We start from the raw sequence: 27,342 nt of genomic DNA, 5'->3' as shown, positions 1-27,342 counted from the left end.
GGCAGGCTGCTGTGTTCAGAGCACTTTATTCTAAGTCTCAATAAGAAATGGGAGAGTAGGTCATCCTCAAACAGCTAATTTTATTAATTGCTTAATAAGTAAATGAAAATTCTATATGGAATTCTTCCTATTTATTTATTATTTTGGCTCTCAATATTTAATTTATCCATACTTAACACATTCTCTGAGACTTCCTTTCTCAGCATTGGAACATTAGGAGCTAAAAGAGCACAAACAGAATGAAAAATATGATTTTTCTCTCTAAAGCCAAATTTTATTTGGCCTGGGAATTGGGATAAACTGTTATATTTGAATTGTATTTTAAAGAAGTATATGATTAGATGCTAAAAAAACACACAAAAATAACTAACAATGAGAATGATAGTAGTGCAGTTTATTGTGTGTGAACTGTCTCAGCTAATCATATGAACATTTTCTTTACAATATCTTATTTATTACAACAAACTTTGTAAGTAAAACATGATGCCATCTGCTTTTTACAAGACTGCAGACTAAGAGTGAATGAATTTGTATAAGTTATTCAGAGTAACATGGTTCTTAAGTGACAGAATTAAGATTCAAATTCAGGTATTTTATGCACAGTCCTTTCCTCTGTGCTGCACTGATTTCTAAGTCCTCTCAGAATTAACTAAATGAAAAAGATCAAAGTTGGGAGGAACCATCAGGGGGCACAGCCTCATCCTGAAGGACGGGGAAGCATTTGAGTAATTGGAGAGGACTAGCGGGGATTTCAGTGCCTATGGGCATCAGTGACTTCTAGGGGCCACTAAGGAGGGTATGTAGGCTGGAGGGCAGAGCTTATCCTAATAATTATTGGGATATGTGGTTAGATATATATTTTTTGATGTTGGTGGAGTGAGGAGTCTTTAATGATTGACAGAGCATAGAGGTTAAGACTTCTTGTCTGGATTCAAGTTCTAGCTCTACCATCCACGAGCTCTAGGGCCTTGGGAAATTTTCTTGACTTTTCTAGAAATCATTTTTTTTTAATTGAGGCAAATAATACTCTCTTACTCATCGGATGTTTAAAGGATTAAAAGACATATTATATGTGAAATATTTGGGACAATGCTTTGCACATTCTAATAGCTAAATACATAGTATTTCTTATTTTGACTAAGAGGCAGCGGTGAGTTTGGCAATTCTGTGATGTTGAGTGATTTTGGAAAGAAAATAAGGTACTGTGTAGTAATTCTTAGTAAAATGGCTGAGTTAACAGTAGAAAGAACTCAGGTAAGGGGAAAGTCAGCAGTTATTTCAAGGCTTCTCTTCTGAAAAACTGGCAGAATGGTAATACATAGAAACAAACGAGAAAGGGTCTTGGCTGATCAGCTTTTTCTTACTGGCTTAACACCATTTCGTTTTCCTTGGAAAACATCTCTTGCAAACGCTAAAAGAATGTCCTTGGACTCATCCAGTTTTCTGGCTCAGATGGCAGCTCCTAGATTCTGCTTACAGAGACGTGGCATTGTCTGCGTCTGCATCGGAACTGGTTCAGCTCTAGCTTTGGTACTTAAATCTATAGTTCGCTGTTCCTTTGCAGTAAGAAAGATATTTTGCAGTTTCTTTAAAAAGGAAAAGTATTTTATGGAAATGTATCTACCAGTGGTAAAGTGTACATAATAATTTCTCAAATCTTTGTTTATACTAGAGATTTGGCATAGTGACATAATATTTAGATTACCATTGTCTAGTTTTTGCAATGCTTATTTAAGGCTTGTTGCTACAGTCTTTAATTCCAAAAAGACTCCATTATTTGAAATGATGTAATAAAGAAAAAAAACATCACCATAAAAATCAATGGGGTAATGCATTGTATTTTTATGATCTTTAATTTTATATTGTATGTCTCATTACCACTTTGAATACCAAATAGAAATAATAGTCACATTTGGTTAAATATTATGAAGATATTTTAAAATGGATTTTGAGACACTAATATTTGATTTAGATTTTCTTTATCAAGGACTATTATTAAGGATCACAAACAACAAGGAATTTCAGAAAAACCAAGGCCACCTAAGTATAAGACATAAATCAGCATTTATTGAAACTGCTTACTATTGAGATAGATTTATGGGAATACCTCAGTGAAATGGCCCTAGATTTATGGCGTGGTGACCTGGATTCTTTTTCTAGATGTTTGACCATGGTTTTGTTATTTAACTTCATTTCAAGTGCAAACTCCAATTAGCATTAATCAAGCCCCTTCATACTGTTCACTTTTTATACTTGGCAGTGCTTTGATGGCATTGGGTACACTTCCCCTCTACCCCCTATTTTACAGAAGGGGAAAATAAGGGTCAGAGAAGGTTTGTGACTTACCCAAGCTCCTGGAGCTACTAAGTCAAGAGCCTAGATTCAAGCCCATGATGGGTTCTATAAATCCAGAGCTCTTACACTATCCAGGGTGGGGCAAAAGTAGGTTTACAGTTGTTCATATGGAAAATAATACAATAATTAATAAATAATAACACAAGAATAGACTCTGTTTTGTGTACTCACAACCTCCTTTTGCCCACCTTGTATCTTCCCTCATTTAGCTCCATATTGAAAGATTGGATGTTTCTGCTAAAACATAGTTGTGGTGGGGTTGAGGGTTGGATGGCAAGCAAACAGCCTGGAATCTCCCTAACTAGGAACTTGTGAGGATGGTTTGACCAGCAGGTTTTCTTATTATGTTAGACTGCTTTGAGCAGGTGTACTAACAAGGAATGGGTCCTCCATCGTTCTCTGGCTCATTCCTAACCTCTGACACTCCAAGCGGTAGGTTATTCCTGGAACAAATAATCTTGGCTGTCTTAGTCTCTTCCAAGAGAATCCTATGTCCAGTGTTAACTAAGTGCCATCGCCCTTCTGAGGAAATGGGGGCCCCTAGTATGTTCTCTTCTAAAGATAATGGTGACTTCATCTTCGACAATATTTATGTACTTACCAACTACAGGTGCTGGAAGCCCTGCCTGGAAATTGTAAATAACAAATATGCATCATCATCATTAATAAGGCCAATTTGCCTTAATATTTCTGCTACTAATTGTATTAAAAATGAAACATTGCTTCTGTAGTTTTATGAGGAAAGTAGGTGGATTATTAATCCTTTAATGTGGCAAAATGTAATTATCCAAAGGTAGTTAAAACTAATTGCATTCTTTATGCTATTCATATCTTACAAGCTAAAAAAAGACATAGCTGCTGTGCTCCAATCTGAATTGCTTTTATTCCTGTTGTATTTCATTATCTCGTCTGCTATCCAGAGTCTTATTGGCTTTTGCGAATAAGCTCTATTTTTTTAATCTCTATCCCTGTTTCGTTTCATTTCAGATCCCTGTTGTCATTCCTCTGATTCCTTTTTCGTTGCCCCTCTGCCTTTGTCTTTGCCCTCCAGTACCCAGAAGATAAACTAAAGCAACATGTTTTCCTTCTGCACAAATGCTGGGGCTTTGGAAAACTGCTCAACTCCGACAGATTAAATGCGTGCTGCTGCGGCCCTTTCTGTAAAGAGATCAAAGCTCATAGATGAGAAATGAACTACTCTGTGTTTTGATCAGCTTCACGCTTCCTTTTCAGAGATGAACCCGTTAACACCATGAAGTTACGGTTAAAAAAAGCCTCAGAGTAGAGGGCCGAGAATGATGCCTGTGGGTCCAGTATTTGTGACAGAGGTGAGAAGGCTGAGAGAAATTATTCTGTGGTTGAGAAAAATTCAACAAAAACAAACCCGTAGGAGCAGGCTTTTCTTTTGATTTGTCAAAGCATTAGTGCAGCGTTTCTGCGTATTTTCTCTGAAGTCATGACATTGAGCAAGAGCAGAAGAACTGTTTTAAAACCACTGAATAGAAGTAAGAGCGTAAACCTGCGCAAGATCTTGGCAGTCCTCAACTCCTCTCCAGCTTTTGGAAGTCTTAGCTTGGCTTATCCCGGAAAGGATATTGTTTATTCTACTCACTTGATTCATTCAGGCATTTCCAGAGAAGATGATTTCATTTTCTCTTTAATTTACCACACAGTTTAGAATCCTTTGTGGCCTTTTAACACAGTTTTATAAAGTCTGTAGTTAATGTTTGCAGTGTTACCTCTTGTGTCTTTGCCTTTGGTAATATATGTTCACTTGCTGAGTAAGAAAACTAGAATGACATAAGATAATAAGAAATGCCAAAAGAAATAAAAGTATAGATATTTAAGGACTTGAGTTCAAATGTCATGTATCTATGTCACAAAGGACACAAAACGACTGATTAAACTATCTGTTGCCTTCATGAAAGCTGGACTTTTGTCAGGAGTTGTTAAAGCAAATCTCAATGACTAAAAAGTTGTATTTACCATATCTGGCAGATATTTGCTTATTAAAGGAAAGCATAGTTCCCCAAGTTTAACATTTTCCATCAGTGTGTCAAGGTACATAACTACAACATTTACTTTTGATTCCATCCCTTTTCAAATTTTTTTTTATACTTGCCCCCTAATTACATACCCCTGCTTCATAATAATTTTAATATTTGCCCATGGCTTACGTTTTCTTCCTAAAGGAATTTAACTCTCTTTCTTGAGTGTTTTATAATGCTACTTCTTTAATTCTCAACAATCCTAAATTCCCTATCTAGCAAAGTTAGGATTCAAAACAAACTCCCATTCCATTGTAGAATATTACTTTTTACATATTTTGTCCTTTTAAAAATACTTTAACTTTGCATTGCTTCTCCTTCTAGCTTTGTCTCTCTTTAACTTTCAAATTATGAGTATGACCAATTTCTTTTGTGCCTTTCAGTTCCTCGACACCTGCTCATTCCTGAAGTCTGCACTCCACCACTCTCTTTAAATTGCTTTTTCCAAGGTTTCCAAATTTAGCCGACTAATTGCCAAAATCCTGGCTTTTTAAAGTTTGCCTTCATATTTCCACATTACCTGATGTTAGAGGTAGCAGAGGAGGTAACAGAAAAGGGATGTCCTCAGTGAGTGGCATGTTGGTAGATGTTTAACAACCAGCTCTTCATTTGTAGCTTTTGCCAATTTCCATGGTATAAATGCTCCCAACATGGATGATTTTAATCTCCCGATGTGATGTCATTGAACATGGAGTTGGGAAGCTACTTGAACTGTCGGCTCTGGGGAGCTGATGTGAGCTGGCTCCAGCAAACCACTGTGTGTCTTTTTTGGAAAGCTATTAGGCCTTGGATTTGGCAACATGAAGCACCCTGTTTCATTTTCTATCTCTCTGACTCCAGTTTCTCTCCATTTTTTATTGTTTTTATTTCTTACTGTGCCCCTAATTATAGACTTAATTGAGAGTTAAAATTTTAATCCTTTTATTCTCTTAGTTGGCATTTTCCTCTACCCTCATGTTTTTCATCATTAGTTCATCATGAGTGATGCTAAACCCTTGACTGCTCCCTGGAGGTCACCTCCCAATTTCAATGTCTTATCAGATAGCCCCTCCTTTACCTCACACTGGGCGAGGCTAAAACTGGACTTCTTACCTTGCCCTAACCCAAAGAGTACTCACATTCCTCCTACATGCCAGACACTTCGTGAGGTATCTTGGACACAAGACTTGGAATCCATATTTCATGGGTTAAAAAATTCAAAGTTCAGATAATTTGATTAATTTACTCAAATTGACTCATTCAATAGGCAATGGAATACAGATATAAAGCCAAGTTTTGTCACTATGACACCAAAACCCATCTTCCTATTATACCATAGTGCTCCTCAGTTAATGGAACTATCATTTTTATCTCACACTGAATTAAAATGTGCAAGTAATTTTCGCATTTTTCTTAGCTGTTCTTAAATACCAAGTCCTATCTTTTCAGAAATTGGGCTATCTCCCTTCTATGTTATATACTTCTAAAAGCAAGAACCATACTGTATACTATAGTAATAATTTTATCACTTTATGCAACAAAATTTCTTATAGTGATAGGTATTCAATAATTCTTGGTTTAATGAGTGAAGTAATTATTTAATGAAAAACAATGTATTTTGAATATTTCCATTGTATTTGTGCTACAACAGTGCTTTTCTGTCATCTGCGTTGAGGACAACCAATAATATTATATAGAGAAAATCAAATTTTGCATTGAAGTAATATTCAAGTTCAGTTTGCAGCAAAGAGGAAAAATTGAGATGCAAAATATACTCATATTTTAGTATGAAGTTTACCATTGCCCTAGTGGTTTTGGCCCCATTGCTAGTGTATCCATTTCTAAGTATCTTATGGTTTAGACTCCAGGGACTCTCCAATGAGTGTAGGGCACTATTCCTCCTTGCATTTCAAAGTAAGTGAGGGGAAGTCTTTTTTACAGTTTCAGAAGTCTTACTTAGGGTCCATGATTCAACAGTCTATCCAAATTTCTCTAAATTGCAAGAGCTGGCCACACTGTCCTGCTGAGTACAAATTACCAAATATATGAGGGTTATCTTGCCCTCTGCGTAAGTGAGTAGGTGGATGTATCACTGGACTTCTGAATTTGAAGTTTCCAACTTTTGCATCATCTCGGTGTATTTCCTGCTCCCTGCAGCCCTGAGGGGCTGCTTCATGGTCAAAGCATGCATCAGACTTTCCAATGGGCTTCCTGCAGCAAGACAATGTGATGCAGAGCTTTTCTACCCCAGAGGCCAGTGGGGCCGTTTTGACTATGAAGGGACTTTGAATCTGTAGAGTAGTAAACAACCCGAAAATTACCTGTTTGGGATTCTTAAGAGACATCTGCTTTCTGTGATACTATGCTGTCACCTTGGTACTGAAATGCTCTCAGTTGCTGTTTATCATAAAATATCCTCAAACACATCTTTTATCAGACTCAGTCACTAAGGACTTAGATTGAAGTCTTAGACGCCTGTGGACACCATTATTTTAGACAGTACATGACAAATTGAAAAATAACATATCAGTTGAGAGTCAGGGAAAGTTAAGTGTGTCAAAGCTTTTACTACAGAGGGTGACCAACTGCAGAATAATGTACTTTCTTAGTGCTCCTTTGCATCTGAGCAGTGACAGGCAAGATTGAGTCTGGCCAAAAGGCCCTATTAATATGCCTCAGCTCACCTTCCACTGCTGAGCTATTAGTGGTGACCTGCACTCTTAGGGGATTTGATTTCAGTGAGAACTCAGAAAAGTAGAAAAATAGATGAGAGGACACCTCATTCACATTCTATCAGAGTGGTAGGTTGGTGAGGGTAAAACTTATACACAGCAATTGGGATGATTTCTGTTGCTACATGATGACCACCTTGATATGATATAATTTTGATAATTGTCTTCCCTTCTCCACTTTGCAGAATTAAACCTTGTCAAGAGAGGTAAAGGTATGAGTGTTCATGGCACACAAGGAATGCCAGGTTAGACAAATAACATCAAATTATCTTTTGAGCCTGATACCTGGCTTTTTGTATAGATTGAAGTGAAACATAATGGTATGCTTTATTTATGTCTTTCATTTATTTAACTTAAATTGTAGCATATATGGGGATATCAGAGGAAGGTGAAAATGTATACCCCAAGGCCCTACTTCATCTGATATTACTGTTTATGGAGGCCCTATTTTAAGAAGGCAACTCTGCATAATATTTAGCTCGGTCTGTGTTCCTGCATTTTGCAAGTGATAAAATTACAAATGAATTAGTTTAGTGAGGCCAAATAAGTAGCAAGTAATAAAGATTATATTCCAAATATTCCTATTATAACTGCATGGTTCATTTTGTTGTTTTCCTAGAGAAAATTTATTTTAAGGTATCTATGTGTGTGTGAGTATTATACAGTTTGTCTCATTTGGTCAGCCTTTGTCTCTGCTCTCTCTCAGCCTGGTTGCCCTGGTTACCATTACATACACTCTTGTGCATGAAGATTCTCTTTGACGAACATTTATTTCTATGGAGACAATGATGTCATTGGTACGGGTGGGTACTTAGGGAAGGCATAATGAAGTGTTGAATATTAATCTTTCTTTTGGTCATAAAGTGTATTATTAAATTACTTTTTTAATTAGAGGACTATATTTTTGCTTTCCCTTTTACTTGATCATGAAGCTACGTTTTTCCTTGCTTGAATAAAATGACTTAAAGCATTAAACACACTGTACATCTCCTTCTTAGGATTTGTGGTGCCATAGAGCTCAATACAGATACATCAAACAATAAAAGAGTTATTACTTTAACCTTAAACATGCCTCAGAGATGAAAAGTTTATCTCAATAACATTTGTTATCATCAAAAAGTTGTGCAAGTAATTTTATATTCACATGAAGGCAAGGAGCAATGTGTAGACGGTGGATCAAGGAAAGTAAGGCCCTGCTTGTTGTCATTATTTTTAAAGTCTCTTGGCTCAGAGACACGAGAGTAAAACAGGAAACTGATAGTTATTAAAATGTTTTCTATGATATTAAATAAGCCCATGTATAATTAGTATTTCATTTTTTTTGAAGTCTTAGGAGGCTTTTAAACCTTTCTTAAGCATCTACTTCACTCCGTTTTCCTTCCACACTCCTCCAGTCTCTTTTTTTTCTTTCTAGATGATGTGGAAACCTGCTTATGACTTTCTCTATACTTGGGGCGCTCACTACGGAACTAGCTATAGAGACGTGCTACAGGACCTTCAATCAGCTTTGGACAGAATGAGAAACCCTGTGACCAAACAATGGCGGGACCTAACTGGAGTTCTACTGCTAGTACATTCTTTAGAGGCTCTGAGAGCCACTGCGTTCTCCCCTTCAGAGGAAGTATAGAAATGAAGGGTATGTTTTCTGGAGGAGGGAGAAGAGTAGGGGGAAACGTGTGTGTGTGTGTGTGTGTGTGTGTGTGTGTGTGTGTGTGTGTGTGTGTGTGTGAAAGAGAACGTGCTCAGAAAAATATTCCTTGTATTTTTCATGTTTGAAAACATATTTTCCGTGTGAAAGCACAGTAGCACACAAAATGCAAAATGGGTTTTATAATCAGACGTGTATTTTTGTATCTATTTCAAATGCAAACATTAGGCTGCTTTGTTGTTGATAAAGGGAAGAAAAACCCTGTGTCCCTTTCAAAGTTACTTTTACTTTAAGTTAAAACAGATGACTGTTTAGCATAATTACATCACGAAGATACCCAGATAAACTAGAAGCTCTCAATGTGAACGATGGGGTTTTACCAAGAGGCCAGGGGGAGACAGGAGAAGCACACACGCACTTGGAGCTCAGGGCTGCCTGCCTCCTATATCTGATCTCTTACTTCTCCCTGGAGTTTGCCAGCATCGTTCCCATTTTTCATGTGAGGAAACTAAGAACTGGAGAGGATGCTCAGAGTTATAATCACTAGTATGAAGTAGGTTTTCTCTCTGCAAAACTTGGTTCTATTCTTTAAAAAATCCCGAGTGCATAGTAAAATGGTAAAAATACAAAAATGCATATTAAAACTTACAGGGAAATGGTAGCTATTTCTTTTCACTTGAAGCTCACTGCTCTTGTCCACCATCTCTTGAAAGACTGCCAAATGGAATGTGTGAGCTATCAGAAACCTGTTGCCTGTAAACATGGACTGGAGTTTTCACCACCTTTCCCCGACATCTTGGGACCTAGCCAATCCTGGACTTTTCTTCAGGATCATTAACTCTCAGGGATTTTTAATAACAAGGGTTATTAAAACAACAACAACAACAACAACAAAATTGATTTATCACTGTTGAATGCAATGGTCTTAACCACCCAAAACACTGATATCTGCATGTGTACCTGCTCACATGCTTATGAAAATGGTGTGTGTGTGAGAGAGAGCATATGTGCCAGCGTATCTTATAAAGCTTTTGGAAATCAAAGGTTATATTGGGCCAGTAGAAAGGTTAACTGCTGGCAGAGAGTTCAGAAGAGATGGTCTGTGCTTATTCATGTGTTCAATCCTCTGGCCACCTGCCAGTATTTGTGTGTTTTGGACAATCATCCATTTATTGTTATTCAGTCGATTTATGGAATGAGTGTTCCTACTCTGTGGCAGGCACACAGATTTTTTAGGTTAATAATGGGAAAATAAAACCAGCATGATCTCTGACTTCGGTATTGCCAAGTGATGGATACAGACAATAATAAAAATTTATACAGTTAAATGTAAAATGGCAACTGTAATAACAGCTGTGATGGAGAGGCTGGGATGCCAAGAAATACAGATATGGGGCCATCATATGAAAGAGGGGGATCAAGTAAGTTTTCCCTTGGAAAGAAATGATGACCCTGAAGGAGGATCCGGCATTGCTTCCAGCCTGGGGCTGGTGGAAGACAGAGTTGCTCAGTGCACTGAAGCCCTCAGGCGGGGGGTGCTCAGGCGATGCAGGGAACTGGGGCGAAAGCCTGGAAGGGTGAAGGAGCGAAGGAAGGAAACACACACCTTCAAAGGTAAGGTGGATGAGCTGAATAAGGATTTTGTTTGGGGGCCCTGAATAAAACATATCCATTTGGCTAAAAAGTAAAAGCAGAATCTTTTTAGAGCTTTTAATACATCCACCCCAGAGTATTTGGTATGCTGGCAAAGGTAACTTGAACTAAAGCTTAAGAACAATCTTTACAGCTTTCAATATTTATATTTGGTGATAGGAGGGCCAAGCCTGCCCAAGGAGTTATGTACACACATCCAAGGGTGGAATTTATTTTAGTTGAAAATAAATTCTGGGAGAGGGAAAATAAAATGACTTCTAAGTTCAGGACACGATCATTGAGTGGTAATTTGCTTTCTTTTGAACATTCTTGGAATCTTATTAACATGTCAGCAAATCAGAGGATTTCGGGAAGGGATAGTAAAGAATTAATAACTGGGTTTCTCCAGGCTGCAGGATCTGAGAAGACAGAGATTTTGTTAGCTGATTAGGGAAGTAAGATTAAATAAATCACATCAGGTTTACATTGCATCATGTGTTGTGATTGTGGCTGGGAAGTTTAAGAGTTTAAAAACTGAAGAACATAATCTTTGCAACTTAAGGATGAAGCAATGGTTTAAATATTAATACACAAAAGATATTTTATAATCTTGTAATAAATCCTCTCAGACAAATTTTAAAACCATGTCCAAACACTGTCCTTATAAATAGAGTCTAACATTTTATAAATCATTTCAGTTTTCTGAATTTTAGTTTTCTTTCCATAATGGATTCTCATAATCAAAAGATTAACTCAGTAATCATGAATTGCCTTTAATATTTGGCAGCAAATCAAGGGAATAAATAAAGCGCTTAAGTCCCATTTTTGAAATCATTAAAAGCATCAAAAATGATTAATCTAAAACTTCTTTAAAAGCATTTTGGAAGTGAAAAAAGCATAGACAGTTCTTTCATTTCCTCAGACTGTCCCTCTAATGATGGCTTAGGATGAGATTTTAGTTCAGCGCTCAGCTTGCAACATAACAATTTTCCTGTGTCAGCCACAGTCCTCTACTTCCTTCTGTTAAACCTTAATATGAAGGCCAATTAAGATGGTACATGCAATAGTGGGTCATTAACTGTTCATAGCACTAATGGATACAGCACATTTTATGTGAATGTAGAAAATGCCACATGAAGTTTTGAACTTGGGGAGGACCAGTTTCCTGGAAGGAGCAGAATGCGCTGCACTAGCGGATGGTGTTGGTCTAAGAAACGTCACTGCCAGTAAACAGTTTTGAATGTGTGATATGAAAATACAATAGAGAAAACACACTGGAAATCATTTAGTGCTTTAATTGGACATTTCAACACTTGAATTTTCATACTGTGCTAATGAAAATTATATTTTCTATAATTTTGGCAATGCCTAAGGAATGTTTGTTGCAATTCAAAAGAAAACGAGAATAATGAAAAAATCATGTTGCTGGAGGCTTTTCTAATGAACATAGATCTTTTTTCTTATTAAACATAGAAATCCTTTCCTGCTCTTCCATACGAAGTGTCTCCCCACGTGCGTGGTGAGCGACGTCCCGCAGATCCTGCGTTGCCCTTACGCTAGGCGGGGCTAACCCAGGACGGTCTTCAGCGGGAAACAATCCCTGGAGAGCTATTGGCGCTCAGACCGCTGGGCCCCGCCCCCCAAATTTCTGATTGGCCGGGTCTGGGGCGGTGCCTGAAGATTTGCATTTCTGATGAGTTCCCAGGCCACGCAGATGCCGCTGGTCCAGGGACCCCAGTGTGAGAACCGCTGCGTTACTTTTCTTCATTTCTATAGAAATAAGAGAATCTTTGTTAAAATGGAAAAACTTATTTCTAGATAAACAAGTTTTAGTCTTTCCCAACAGAGCAATAGTTTTTACATTGTAATAAAAACCCCAAAGCACATTATATAATGGCTTAATTTATTCATATAAACTGAACTTTTTCTAAATGAATTAATAGCCTGAAAAATAGTAATTTTGATTATAAAACTACTTAAAATAACTAAGACCTGCCTCTCCTTTGAAATGTAAAGTTATTTGAATAAAAATAGATTTAAAGTGTCCTCGCATGAAGATAAAAAGGCTTTGAGACGTTTACTTGGTGTATGCAGATGATTTCACAAATATATGCAGTGATGCTCTTGTTTCTGTAAAATATCTTTGGGGAAAGTCTTCTTCTTACTGACTTGTCATTTGTTAAACTTCTTGTTGCATTAATTTTTCCCCGTTGAAAAACAGGTGTATAGCTGATGTGATCAGTTTAACTGTCTGAGTTAAATTGTAGAATTGTAGAATTGCAAAATGACTCCAGACGCTGCTTAAAGGGACAGCCAGGTGTTCTCCGTCCAGTCAGTGGTTCTGCATTTAAAGGGTTGGTGACTCTGAGGAAGGGTGATGAGTGAACAACCTCCCTTTGACATCAGTGTGTTATATCTCATTTTCTGCTCCAGTTCCCTTTTTAGTCACTCTTCTGTGGGTGACTAGGAGGATCTATGACTTCTTTCTTTCTGTTCTGAGATATCTGAGACTGCCCTTTTGTGCCAGGAAGCAGATTTTAAATGTTCCACACTTATACCGTTGGAATATACTGAGGCACTTAATATATTCATATAAATATGTGATTAGTAGTTGAAAATCAAAACTTAGTCATGATGAAGTCACTGGTTTTACGCACACTGATTCTACCAAGCTTGAGCACAAAGAATTTATTGTCTCTCACAACTGAAAACTACCAAGGTAGTTTCAGGCATTCCAGGATTCAGGACTTGAAGGTGTAATCAAATTGTTTGTTTGGTCTCCCACCCCCCACTCTCCACCCCCCTTCTCTGCCTTTGATTATATAAGTTTCATCCTTGGGCTCTGCAAAGCCGCCCAGCAGCTCTGTGCTCTCCCTCTTCATGGAGCAAGATGACTGCAGCAGCTCCCGCCCAACATCTCCCCGTGTTCCAGTTTCAGGTGTTGTGGCTTTGTAATGTGTCAATTTGACTCAACTATGTTTCCCAGAGTTCTTTCCACTAGATATTTCTGGTTAGAGTTGACCTCCAGAGAAATCTGTGGAAGATCTGGACTGCGACAGTGGAGCAATAGCTACTGTGACTCTCAGAAGGTAGATGTAGGTCAGGCCCCATTGCAGCCCCCGACTCAGCTTGTCAGTGGGGGAGGAAGCTGCCGGGCCTGCAGCTCCAGTTTCCCTTGGTTCTCCACCTTTCACTTCTCCAAATCCCAGCCAGGTGTGAGTGTGAGTCTGCAGCACCACTTCTCCTGGGGGTTATCCACAGCAGCTGGCTTGCAGGCTTGGAGTTGGGGAGGGACCACATGGGTACTGGTGACTGATACATAGAGATTCCAGTTGTCCCTGCTCTTCCCCAGTCAGTGTGCATTTTTCTTTCACTCAGCCTGACCTGTGACTTCCAGCTCAGCACCAGAGACAAAAAAGGCCAGGTAAGACCGGCCAGCTCACAAATGTGTCTGGTCAGATCACTGTGATAAATCCTTAATGTACATCATTGCTGGTGGTTCAGCTTTTCTCAGGGAACCCTGATTGATAGGTAGGGCAAGAGAATATTCCCTGATAACTCAGGAATACCTCAGTTTGGGCCAACTTAGGTTTTGTGCTCACCCCTCAGCCAATCACTGAGGGCTGTAATCAGTGGTTTTTGATTGGTCAGGCCTGGGTCCCATGCTCTTTCCTTGCAAACCCATCCAGATCGCCAGGTCTGAGAGTCAGTGATCACCAAGTGAAATCAAAATCTGTTCCTGGAAATGGGAAGAGATGGATGTTGGGGAGGCCAACAGCAATTTTCCACCAAAAATGTGAGTGAGATTAACCTCGGCACTCTTTTCTGTATCAGAAAACCTTATCCTTCGCGTGTAACTCAAGAAACTAGTCATATGAGTCCTTCTTATGAGACTGGGTAATGGGCCAGCTTTTATAAACTTTTTCAGTAAATCTGACTCTAAGTAAATGGAACCTCACCGGCAATATCTACCATCTACAGATCATTAAAAATTGCTGATGACATGACAGGGCCATTTAAAACCTCGTCAAGACTACAGATTCACTTGGCCCAGGGGCAGATCTCCTTAATTGTTCACTCTCAAGCAGGACGCATAACCTGGTAGCTGCACCTCACCTGCTACCAGAAAGAGATTGGGAGAGGCACGGGAGGAGGCCCCAGAATGGCTGACTGAGAAAACTGTAGGATCATGTGGCATGACCTGCCAGTGGAAACTCCTTTGAACATTCTCTAAATGAAATCACAGGAGCAGGTCTAAGGTCAATGGTATTTCTATCTATTCTCAGCCATCTGACTTTTCATTGGAGACTTTTACCTCCTTTTGAATCAGTAATAACTTCTAAATATTGTCCAAGGGGAAAGTGGAAAGGCAATATGAGCCAAGGGAAGTAGATGACTCTGAGACAGTGAGAAATAGAGCAAAATGAAAGGGACATACGAAGGTGGCATGCATGTTTGCTTTATGTATATAATAGCTTCATTGAGATAGAATTCGCATATCGTACAGTTCCCCCTGTCCATTTTTAAGAACCCATAAAACATTTTCTTTCTTAAAACACAGTTTCTGTTTAATGTTTGTTCAGGTATATTCAGGATTTACTCTGTGTGGAGGAATGCTCTTCAGGGGGGAATATTGTATTGTGATATTTTTCAGGGTTGAGTGGGATGCTGTGGGTTGTGACAAAATAAGATTAGCAATCAAAGTTATGAGAAAATGAGGAGAGAGCACTTGATGTTATATTCCTAAAGCTATTTTCAAGAGGTTGCGCTGATAGTTTAGGAAAAAAATCTGAAGTCCTCTTTTCACACTCTTGGAGAACCTTTATTAATTTATTTTTTTCTATTTTGATTGCTGAGAAGATTACTGGGTGCTTAAGGATGAGAGTTCAAGTTGGGATGTGAGAGCTGCAAAGCAACTGCAAGAAATTAAGCCACCTGTTCTGGGTTCCTGCCTGGAGCAAGGTTCCAAATCTGTCCTTAATGAGGCCTCTATCAACCACTTAGTATATTCTGTGTTTATCTACTAGAAAAGTGTATTGATTTGCCAGGGCCACCATAACAAAGTACCACAGACTGGATGGCTTAAACAACAGAAAGTTATTTTCTTACAAGTCCAAGATCAAAGTTGTGTCACGGTTGATTGCTGCTGAGGGCTGTAGGGAAGGATGTGTTCCAGCCTCTCTCCTGGCTTGTAGACTGTTATCTTCTCCCTGCGTCTTCACATGTTTGCACCTCACATATGAGTCTGTGTCCCAATCTTCTCTTCTTTTAAGGACACCAGTCACTGGAATAAGGCCCACCCTAGTGACCTCATTTTAACTTAACTACCTCTTGAAAGATACTATCTCCAAATACAGTCACATTCCTAGCCACTGGGGGTTAGGATTAAAAAAATACAAATTGGTGGGGGGCATAATTCAGCCCATAACAAAAATGAGTTGGTCAATTTCAGTTTTTATATTTACCAAAATCAACTATTTGTTCAAATGCCTTTTGAACAATCCTACAATGAGCCTTTTTAAGTTTTACTTCCTTCTCTAAGCACAGGCAACTCATGGATGCCTGAGAGAAAACTGACAGGTGTTTCAGACCCACAGAGTGAGCAGGATTGCAGAGAGTGGCAGACCTAGACCGCTGGAGCTCTCTCACTACACTGTTCTCTTACCTCAGGCAAGGTTTATTGTTAAACCTTGCTTTCAGAACTAATGGAAACTACTGGTATAGATAATACATGCTTGTAGATAATTTCCCTTGGGTTTTCTGAGTTGTCACTATGGGATCTCAGTGCTGCAGATAAAGAATGCTCTTTCGACAGGTGGGGAACTATGAAGATAGTCTAAGAACAGACTAGGTGTCCTGGGTGGGGACTGTGACATGAATCTGGACCCATTTGTTTATTTGTTTATTTTTTAATCCTCACCCAAGGATATTTTTTCCATTGCTTTTCAGAGAGAGTGGAAGGGAGACAGAGAGAGAGGAAAAAAACCCAACATAGATGTGAGAGAGGCACATAGATGTGAGAGAGGCCTCCCAAACGCTCCCCAACCAGGGCCGGGGATGGAGCCTGCAACCAAGGTATAGGCCCCAGCTGGAATCGAACCCAGGACCCTTCTGTCCTTGGCGGACACTCAACCTCTGAGCAAAACCAGCTAGGGCTGGACCCCTTTATTGATTTGTTTATATTTTAGTGACCACTGAGATGCCTGGGATTATCATCTGTTACTGAGAAAACCAAAACAATGGAAGGCTTAGATCACACAGAAAGCACAGTGAGCAAATCTAGAAAATGTGTCTTGTCGAGGATGGTGGGTGGGGAAGACAGACAGGATTTGCTGGACTCCGAGGGGGCCGAGCAGATCATCCAGAACAGGGATGTGAGAGAAGAGGCAGAAAAATCTCCAACTGGGAACTGCAATTTGAGAGAGAAGGCTAGGCAGTCTCCCCAGTGGTCATTTCTTAGTTCTTCCAGTGCAATCAGGGTAAGCAACCTTTCCCAATTTACCCAGACGGAGGGGTTTCCTGAGACTTGGGAATTTCATTGCTGAAACCAGGAAAGTCCCAGGCAAACTGAGATAGTTGGTCACTCCAGGTACAAAACAGTGAAAGCCACTGTTAAAAATAAAAGTGGCAACTGGGAAGGATAACACTTTAAGTCATTATCAGGCTTTTTGCACTGTAGCTCAAATAATCACAACAGTTAAACATGTGTTAGTGAAGGGACATGGGGCATTTCTATAGGTGAAGGGAGTCCTGAAAAGTACCAAGAATGTGTCACTGACTTGGAGACAGGCTGTTTTGAGAAAAGAGAAACACTTAAAGAAAATACAAGGTGCAAAAATTGATAAGGAGAGATACTAAGCACAAACCTTGCTTAGTATTAAAATTTTGGCAGAGAGCTAGCGCTGAGAAAGCTCACACCACTTAGTAAGCTTTGCAAGGATATCTGTAAGCTTGTTACTCAGTTACTAGTTTCTCTGATTATAAAACACTGAATTATTAGCTAAATTCAGTCAGAAAAAAAATTGAGTTGTCAAATCAATTCACAACTTTACTGGCCAGTTTATGGAAAAAGTATCTGTCAAGTATTATTTTGGTTTACCAAGACCAGTATTAGGCACACTTTGCTGCTCATTACGTTCAAAATACGGAGAAGGGTGTGAAAAGCTTTTCAGTGTCTAACTTTGCGACCTTTGAAAAGAGTCTTTCGAAATCCTTCTCAGGATTCCCTAGAACATGGCAGTGACTTAACCATTAATTAGCATTTAAAGAACACTAAGTAATGCCAAGTCAAGCACCATGTGTGTGAGCAACGATCCCAATAAGTTTAAACGGAAAGTCATTGTTTTAATTACGACGACCCAGTCAATGTTAGTCTCTCCTTTTCCCCCCTGCCTCTCGCTCCCCACTTTCCCTCTCCCTCTTTTCCCCTTCTTTCTTCAAAAGGAATAGAAGTAGACCTATTATTCTTAGAGCAGCAGAGGCACTAACTACGCCTGAGGAAACGGTGTGCATTGTCTGTCGTGTCTGAAGCTCCGTGCACAGCATGAGACATGAACAGAGAAAACCCTTTCTTATTTCATCTTCTGTCTAGTGGAGAAGCTAGCATGTAAACAAGTAATTACAGAGAAGGCAGAAAAAAATAGGTCAAAAGTTCAATTTACATGCAGAAAGGCCTTGAATGAATGCTCACTATCTTAAAGGATTTACAAAGAATTAAACATGAAAAATAGCACGACCTGTTGCCATCACTGCTGCTCTTCATTCCTTTTGCTTCCTCTGTGGTTTTGTGGCATAACAACAGCCATGCTTGTGTTAGCTGTGAGTTCTTATTTTTTCTCTTTACGCTTAGCTGGATTCAAAGCTCATTTGACAGTTAATTTCAACTGTGTACATAGTAAAAACATTGGACTCGAAGACTTTTCTTCTCTCTGGACTCCTGACTCCTTAAATTCCATTTTTCTATGTACTGGGAATGCAGAGTAAGCATAATCGACCAGCTTCCCTGCCTTCTCAGCCCTATTTGTATATTGATAGCTTCTGTATTATTTAGGAGCAAAAAAAACACCTTCAAATGGAAAGTTTCTAAAATCTTACACAAGGCTCCTTATTAAATATTACAGTGACAACTACATTAATGCACTCCTTGATTCCGTGGGGGCAAAGGGCACTTGGAACACAACATTTAAAGCTCTGAGTAAATTCAGGAACCTATCAGTAATTCCTGACTCAACAGAATTAACTCAAGTTTACGGGCAAGGCTCTTATATTAATAAAGGAGATTGTATTTCCAAAACATTCCACTGTTTAGAAAAGTCTTAGAAAAACTACAACCCTGACTAAACAATGCTCAAGTAGAAATAATTCTGTGTGACTAAGTATTTCGTACAGGAAAAGACCTCAAGAGAGGCCCAGTTATAATTAACCGTGAAGGTGGGACTTTGGCAGTTGTTCCTGCCTTTCGAAAAGAAAAGGTAAACATTTTGGGATATAAAAGATAAATATTTTCTGGATATTGGATAAGGTAATTGGAAATAATCCCTGGAGCAAGGGGGTTGATATATCTCCCTAAAAAACTCTAACAAATAAAATTGTAGACTATCGAAGGCATCTGTAAAAGGATTATCTAATCTTATATATTATATAGGGTTATGTAGGATGGCCCATTCCAATTAGCAAACATACTGTAGCAATTTTTTAAAATATGTAATGCAATTGCTTTTTGATGGTTTTATTTGCCTATTTTTAGAAACAATTTTATTTTCTATACAGAAAGATCTTTTTAATTGTTCGAAGTGCTTTATGAAAAAAGAGTCTAATAGAATACCTACTTTGAAGTTTTTGTTATTTCTTTGTGTCTTTCTTTGGCAGTAATGATGGATCATCACCATGATTTCCAAGATGTTTAGATAAACTCACTGGTGAAGCACTTCTGGTGAATATCAGTCACATTCATATTGAGTATAGTTATCAGAACCAATTGACCCAGAAAATAAAGGGTAACTCATTGGAAGTCCAGAGAATAGATCAGAAAATCTTACAGTTGAAAGAAACCCACCATACGGTCACCCAGATTGTATTGCAACAGCCTAAATATGGCAAAACTCCACCAATCAGAAGGCAGGTCATTTCCGTTTTGATAATTTCTCCATTTATGAAGGTCTGCCTACACCTGAGTCCTAATTACCTTTGAACCTCATTAATAATTCCTTTCCTTGTCCTTCAGTAATACTGAGTGAGCGCCTACTCTGTGGCATGAGTGCTGGGGATAATGGACCCTGCAGTCAGTGGGAGGAGCCTGCTTCACCAACACCATTCCACATCCTGTCCCTCAGACATTTGGGACAACTGTTATCCCCTCAGCCTTAACATAGTTTCTTGTTAGGCTGCACACTCCAATTTCCTTCATTTCAAATAAAGAATTTTCAGATTCTTCCCCTGCATTTGTCACTGTCTCTGGTTTTCCCGGACTTCTCTTTAAATGTTTGCCCGGTGCTAACGCTGGTGTTCTTGGTGAGATCTTTCCAGAGCATACCAATCCATTAGGTCACTCATTTAGAACACTTATTTAGCACCTGTTGGGCAACTGTGACTATGATCCTAATTCCTGTTTTCAAGAAGTTCATGTTCTGAAGGAAGTTCCAGAATGAGTAAACAAGGCCACTACTTCTCCAGTTGTGGGAATGCATCCCGTTAATTCAACCTGGGCTATGCAGATAAGGAAACGGGTCTCCACAGGCTTATGAGTTAACCCTTCTTGTGTTAAATTAAGGAGCTTCCTCTGACCCTGCCAAGGCAACTGAAGGCGAGACTCGTTCGAAATTCAATAAATCTAGGAACTTTCTCCATAGCTAATTTTTAAGTTGATAATTTTGTATGGCCCACGAATGATGTTATAAATATCCAAATAGCCCTTGGCAGAAAAAATGTCCCCCACCCCTGCTTTAAGTGAAAGGTTTCCTGCTCACTTTGTGCTCTGGGTTAAGGCTTTTTATTTTGAATATAGCTCAGATTTGTGCTACAAAGAGAATTTGTGAACAAAGTGGTGTTAGTTGGTCTTTTATTCATACATCTATTTATTTTATTTTATTTTTTATTTTTTTAATATATCCTTATTGATTTCAGAGAGAGGAAAGAAGAGGGAGAGAGAGATAGAAATATCAATGATGAGAGAGTCATTGATCAAGCCCGCAACCCGGGCATGTGCCCTGACCGGGAATCAAATCCTGATCGCCTGGATCCTAGGTCGATGCTCAACCGCTGAGCCACCCCCGGCCAGGCCATACATCTATTTATATTATTTTATTTATTTTTTTGGAGAAATTCAGTGCCTGGTCTGTATTTGGAACAGTTAACTTTAGTGGAGTGAGTGACTGAACCAGTGAGGACCTAGTTAACCAAACCCTTGTCTCAGTAGATTAAGAGTCATCTCCTTAACAGGCAGGACATAAGACCAGGGTTTCTTGCAGCCTCTGGAAGCTGTAAGTCTGTGATGCCAAGAGTGTCAGGATATCACAAAGGGTGGCAGTCCAGTGGGGGACAAGTTCTGAAATGATTCTGTGCTTCTAGAGTGACTAGCAGGTCTCATGCCCCTATAACAAACCCCGGGCCAATAGGAGGGTATGTGATAAACTTCAGTATTCCTTTGGGCCTTTCTTAGGATCCTTTTAAAGATGATTCATTATTGCTGCCTAACATTAGGTATCAGTATTGATTTGTGTGTGCCTATGCCTTATTTGTTATTAAATATTATAAATATCACCCCTGCCACCATGAGTTCAGCTCAGACACCACCTGGAAATGGCTCTTCCCAGGAGGGGTTTACAGTGATCCTCCAGCCCTGCCAACAGGATGGAGGAAGCGCAGGTGCTCAGGTCAGTGAGCAGTGTTGCTGAGTTGAGCAAACAGGCAGGTGGCACTTCCAGGGCACTAAATACATAGGTAGCCACGGTTTTACATAAGGAAAGCTCTTATAGGCACCTATTGCTAAATGTTGCTCTTGCATTCATTTGGGGGAGCTATATATGCAGAGACTGAGAAGCAAGAATTCAGACACAAAAAGTAACCATTCCCAAAGAGAAAAGAGCAGCGCGGAAAACAGAAGCTAGGCAAAGAGGACTTCAGGAAGGGTGAAAACAGAAACTTACCTTGGCCGCTGGTTATCACCAGTGCCTTAAGAAGAAGAAACTGCACACTGCAAAATAACTTCAGAGACGAAAGTCCACTGTATAGTACCGTGAGCGCAGGAAGATGAATTTTCCAAACGTCCCCCAAGCCAATTCAAGAAATTTCTTGGAATGTGCTGTGTATCAAAGTTCCAATAGCAAAGGGGGTCGCTTTATCAGTGGCAATCACAGCAAAGAAGTTGATAGACATACTCTGTACAGTGACCCAAAGAAGATCTGATGACAGGAAGTGACTTTTCATTGAAAAGTTCTGATGATCTTTTAGAAAGTGTGTCCTGAACACAGACCTTGTAGAATTTTTTGTTTCAATGCTCAGGACCTAAAGCTGCTAGGTCCCTATCAATCACAAGAATCCATGGTATAAAGCAACGATTGTCAGCCTTTTTCATCTCATGGCACATAAACTCATTACTAAAATTCTGCGACACACCAAAAATTTATTTTTTGCCTATCTGACCAAAAAATAGGTATAGTTTTGATTCATTCCCACCAGACAGCTATTGTTGTGTTGGCTGGTGTCCTTTTTTTATTTGACAGTCTAAAGGAAAAGAGGTCAGTGCCCTTGATTAAATAGTCAGGTATTGCATGTTTAAAAATTTGTGTGGCTCACCGGTGGAAAATCACTGGTATAAAGGATGTCTAACAAGCCCTGTGCAAAGCCGATGAAAGAAGAGGCAGGGTCTTGGTAGAGAATAAAGCACAAAGACTGAGGGCCTGTGGATGTATGTGTTTGAGAGCTCAAAACCCCAAGGGATGCTTTTTTTATTGCAGAGCAGTCCATTTTGTCCCCTTGAAGTATTTAGAACTTACTTTTTTTGCTATTGTATTAGCTGGGACTGCCGTAAGAAAAGACCAGAGACTGGGTGGCTTAAACAACACAAATTTATTTTTTCATAGTTTTCTTGGAGACTGGAAATCCAAGATCAAGATGCCAACGGGGTTGGTTTCTCTCGAAGTCTCTCTCCTTGGCTGATAGATGGACACCCTCTTGTTGCCTCTTTACATGGTCATCCCTCTGATACCCCTTGTTTCTCTTCTGTAAAGACACCACCCTAAGGGCCTCGTTTTAATTTAATTACCTCTTTAAAGCCCTTATTTCCAAATATAGTTACATTCTGGGGTATGAGGGAGGGGTTGGGACATCAACATGTAAATTTGGGAGGGACACAGTTCTGCCCATAATATTGCATGTATGGCCTTCAAGAGACAAGTTAAAGAGACTAGAGAAGATATTAAACTCCCAGGTACTATCTGGACTTTGTGGGGAGGAGAGAGCATTCTCCAGTTGCCACACCATATTTCTCTCCTATCAGGCACATGGGGCTGGGGCTACAGTAGCACAAACAGAATCACCAGTACCAGTCCCAAGTGTAGATTATGATGTTCTCACTTAATCTTTTGTTATCTTAATGCAGTTCAGAAGTATAAAACTTTCCAGATATTATTACAGATACCTAGGCTAATTAGACCTAATTTTAGTATTTCATCAAAATGTCAACAGACCTTGTCAGAGAGTAAGCAGGCCCCTCCCTCTAGAGGACACTGTCTGCAAAATGCTTATTTTTCAGGGGTGCTATGTGTTTACCTCTGGTTTGGATTCCAAAAGGCAGGCCTATATCCAGCTTTGTGTCTCAGTACTCTATAATGTATGATATGTGTAATATAGAGGCGAATTAGAAGGAAGAGTAGTCTGCAGCTTTAAATTATTTTTTATAGATTTCTAGAGAGAGAGGGAAAGAAAAACATCGATTTGTTGTTCCACTTATTTATGCATTAGTTGGTTGATTCTTGTATGTGCCCTGGTTGGGACTGAACCTGCAACCTTGGTGTATCGGGACAATGCTCTAACCAACTGAGCTATCTGGCCAAGGCCTAGTTTGTAGCTTTACATGTCACTCTTTTTATTTTTTTAACATCTCCGTGTTGTGAACATCAAATAAGATAATATAAACAAGAGTAATTTGTAAAACTATTAAGTGACTTCTACACAAGCAACCATTACTTTGTAGGTTACTAGGCCCTTCCCTGTGCTTGTGGGTCAGTTAGAAGCCAGAACTCTTACTGATGTCTCTAATTTTCAGACTGCCTTATTAATCTCTTCACCTCTTTATAAAGTCAACACTATCTATTCTATATGGTATGACATAGAGTCCTCGAGAAATATCACTCAAGAAACCACTGAGTTATTAAAATTACTTATAAATCCATATGCTTTCGTCGCAAAACAGATGTGGGAAATGAGAAATTTGTGTCAAATGCCTTGAGGAGTTTTCTCCACTAAAAGCATGAATAATGCAACAAGTGAGAAGTGCAAAACAATTTGTCAAAGGGAGGACCTTTACAAGAGAGGTCCTGAGGCAGGTAGTGGACTTGCTGGGAGATTTTGTTGGGTAGGAAGTTTTCAAGGGAAAGGAAGATGAGCTTCCGCTGGCAGTTCCTGCCAGGGCTGAAACTCAGAGCTGGTGGAGAGGGGATAAGGAGACGGTGGCAGGTGCGGACAGTTTTGGAAAGGCAGTGAATGGGCAGAAAGCTTAAAGGCTGAGAGGACTGGGATCTGAGAGCATTTGGAATCCTCCACCCTTATCCTGGATTCTCTTATCATGTCTTATAGCTTGGTCTTCTGTGTATAATGCTTGGTATTTTTATATCTCCACTCCAATTTTTTTTTTTTAGATTTTTTAAAATTGATTTTTAGAGAGAGAGGAAGGGAAAGGGAGGGAGAGAAAAACATTGATGTGAGTGAAACATCAATCAGCTGCCTCCTGCACAACCCCCACCAGTGACTGAGCCTACAACCCTAGCATGTGTACTGACCAGGAATCAACCTGGCACCTCTTTGGTGTGCAGGATGACACCCAACCGAGCCACACCAGCCAGGGCTCCAGTCCAATTTTATTATGTCAGTTTTTCACTTTTAAGAAGTATACCCATACCACCTACATTAAAAATTACAAGATGCATAATTTAAGATTATAATACCCCTTGCCTTAACAATATCTGCTATTTAAATATGTGTTTTTCCTTCATAATATTTTATGTTCATACTTGTCAGATGCCTTAACAGCTAAGGTTATAATTTATATACCTAAAGACCACTTTCTAACTAAAGGCTAAAACAAAAGCATATGTTGAGTGAAGAAAGTAAGGTAAAAACGGACTCATAGAATATGTAACATTTCATATACTTTTTTTCCTAAAATAATAAAATTTTAATACTGAAATTATCTTCATAAAGTTTATAAACAGTTAAAATCCCTAACCAATTCTGATGCAAGTGCCCAGAATTATGTCATTAAGAAAAACTAAGCAAAAACTTACTGTCCGCAGTATGTCTTAATTGTTTATTTATCAAGAACTATTCCTTAGCTCAAATACTCATGTTTCCTTGTTCCAGAACACAGGTCAGTGACAAATTTCCAAATTTCCATGGAACTCAACCCAAATAAATTCTTTACATTCCAAGATCACTTTGCTCCCTGAAAGATACCAGCCTTCCTCATGTCCTAAAATTCTTCCATGGGATCATCATTTCTGCAGAAATCTGTGTAGTTCAGCCACTGAAGACTAACAGAAAGCTGCAGCTCCCAGGGATGCAGCGATCACTCCAACAATATGCAATCGCAGACGCTTTGCCAGGCCACACATCTGAGGTTTTGTGAATCACTGGAAGACATGATACTTATATTCTCCTCAACACTAACATCCTTCCCGATGGAGAAATGGCCCTTCGTATACGTTCTAAGTATATAAATCGTTATGCGTTATTTATGATTACATGCATTTATATACAAAGAAGGTATAAAAGACGCAGAGGGGAAATGCATGGCAAGAAGAGTGGTCACATTGAGAGGCAGACTCATATAGGCAATGGGTTATTGGCTGTTTTATTACATTTTTGTTTTTTCTAATTGGAGCTTTGAACCATATGCAGTGAAATATTAACATGAATTTAACCTAGTTCTTTTTACCTAGAGATGCTTGTATGGCTAATATATTCTCTACTTTTATATTTGAAATATTTGACCAAAAATAAATTAAAAATTAAAACAAATAAAAAATTTTAAAAAGCCTAAACTCCTATTTTTCTGCTAGGAAAAATCTTAGCAGAATTCCTCATCAAGCAGAACCTCACATCACTCAGGCCTCTCAATTAACCTCTCCTTTTGGCAGTTAAGAAACACTTTCATCCAGTGTTAAGTGATAGAGGATGCTACCTCTAAAACAATTAGTTTTTATGTATTACTGTTTATAAAGGTCACTCATAGGCCATGAAGTGAGCATGCAAGGGACTGAGAACCTGTAATTACTACAGTTTTCCTCTAAAACATGAAAACTGCACACAAGCTACATACACAGACTGCCTCCGTGTGGCACGCTCTAGTGAAAGAGCTCTGAGCTTAGGCCCAGAGCACTGGGCTCCCGCTGAGTTCTGCCATTTAATAGGAGTTTAACCATAGGCAAGCCAGTTACCCTCTCTTTGTCTTCAGTTCTTTATCTGTAAACTGAAGATTTGAAATTCCTTCTAGCTCTGGGTCCTCTCAGTAAGTGGCGAAGTAGCAGAGCGTCAAAGGAAGTAGGTTCTGAGGTGAGACTGGGGAGGCCTGTCATCCATTCCTTGTGCAATGCTTGTGAAGACTAAATTAAATCATGCAGGCATAGGTGTTAGAACTATATTGGATTTGCCCTTTTACATAGCTATTTTACATTCGCAGTGCCTGGCAAATCTGAAAGGGCTCAGCTCTTTTTATTGCTGTGACCGTAGGCCCAGAACCGTGCTAGGCTTCTGAAAGCTTAAGACACTAAATGCTTTGTTTTGGTTCATTGCATGTCAAGTATTTTCACTCTTGCATCCCGGGATTGAAATGACATGTAATCTCTAGTCCTGAGCCTCGAGGAGTTAACAGTATAGTTGAGATATAAAAAGTAAAGTATATGAAATAATTACTAACCCATAGAAGATTCTACGAGGTGAAAAGCTGGGTGGTCTAGATGTAACCAGTCTAGATGTGTCCAGACACACCAGTGTTGCAGCTTGAGATGGAGCAAAAAATGATTCATTGAATGACATGGAAACCTACTAAGTCTCAGGGTCCATTGTTATCTCAGGCTCTTCTCAACCATTGTCAGTGCTAATTCATAAACCGGAATAACAAAGTCCTGGGTGCTTTCATCACTAACAAGGAGGGCTCTGGCTTCTGGGAAGAATCTAGCTTAATTATTTACAACTTGGGGCATGGATTGATAACTTCTTTCTTAAGCAAGAAGTTGTGTGCCAAAATTTACTTTCCTCCACTTAGGAGAATTAATTCCATTCCATTCTAAAGCTCAAATGCTCTTTCCAAACAAGCTATTTACTTTGTGATCCTCTCTGCCAGGAATCCTTCTGCATGCTCATTACTGATATCCTGCTCAATGAGGCAGTACATTTGGTTTTATGCTCCTTAGGTTGAACCCAAAGAATAATTCAGCCCTCACAAAATGAGGAAGTTAGCCTTGGGCAGAGAGAGAGGCTTACTGCTCACCACTGTTTTCTAGAATGACCAGTGCCTTTCCCCCTAGAAGGAAGGAGGTCCCCCATCAAGAGCTAGCAATTAGTTCCTTGTAGGAATCACACTCGGGCAGATTTTTCTCTCTGGCTAATTGGAAAGTGGTGAACTGCAGTAAGCAGAGGTCCAGAAGCAGATGGATCTGGGTTGGCTTCTACCTTCTACAACCTACTGAGTTTATTTTGGTCAATTACTTAGCTTGTTTGAGATTATTCCCTT

General features: G+C 39.2%; 1 protein-coding gene across 1 annotated transcript in view; it reads left to right on the top strand.

Annotated features, from left to right (window-relative positions):
• Positions 1–8,747, top strand: part of MACC1 (MET transcriptional regulator MACC1) — a 43,055-nt gene extending 34,308 nt beyond the window's left edge. The window contains exon 5 of the mRNA XM_016217004.2: positions 8,529–8,747. Coding sequence (XP_016072490.2) covers positions 8,529–8,741 — 213 coding nt within the window. The 3' untranslated portion in view covers positions 8,742–8,747. The remainder of the gene's footprint in view (positions 1–8,528) is intronic.
• Positions 8,748–27,342: the final 18,595 nt, after the last annotated feature.

This window comes from Miniopterus natalensis, chromosome 10, assembly GCF_054644295.1.
Source record: "Miniopterus natalensis isolate mMinNat1 chromosome 10, mMinNat1.hap1, whole genome shotgun sequence".
NCBI classification, from domain to species: domain Eukaryota; kingdom Metazoa; phylum Chordata; class Mammalia; order Chiroptera; family Miniopteridae; genus Miniopterus; species Miniopterus natalensis.
This window is presented reverse-complemented; position numbering and strand designations above follow the sequence as displayed.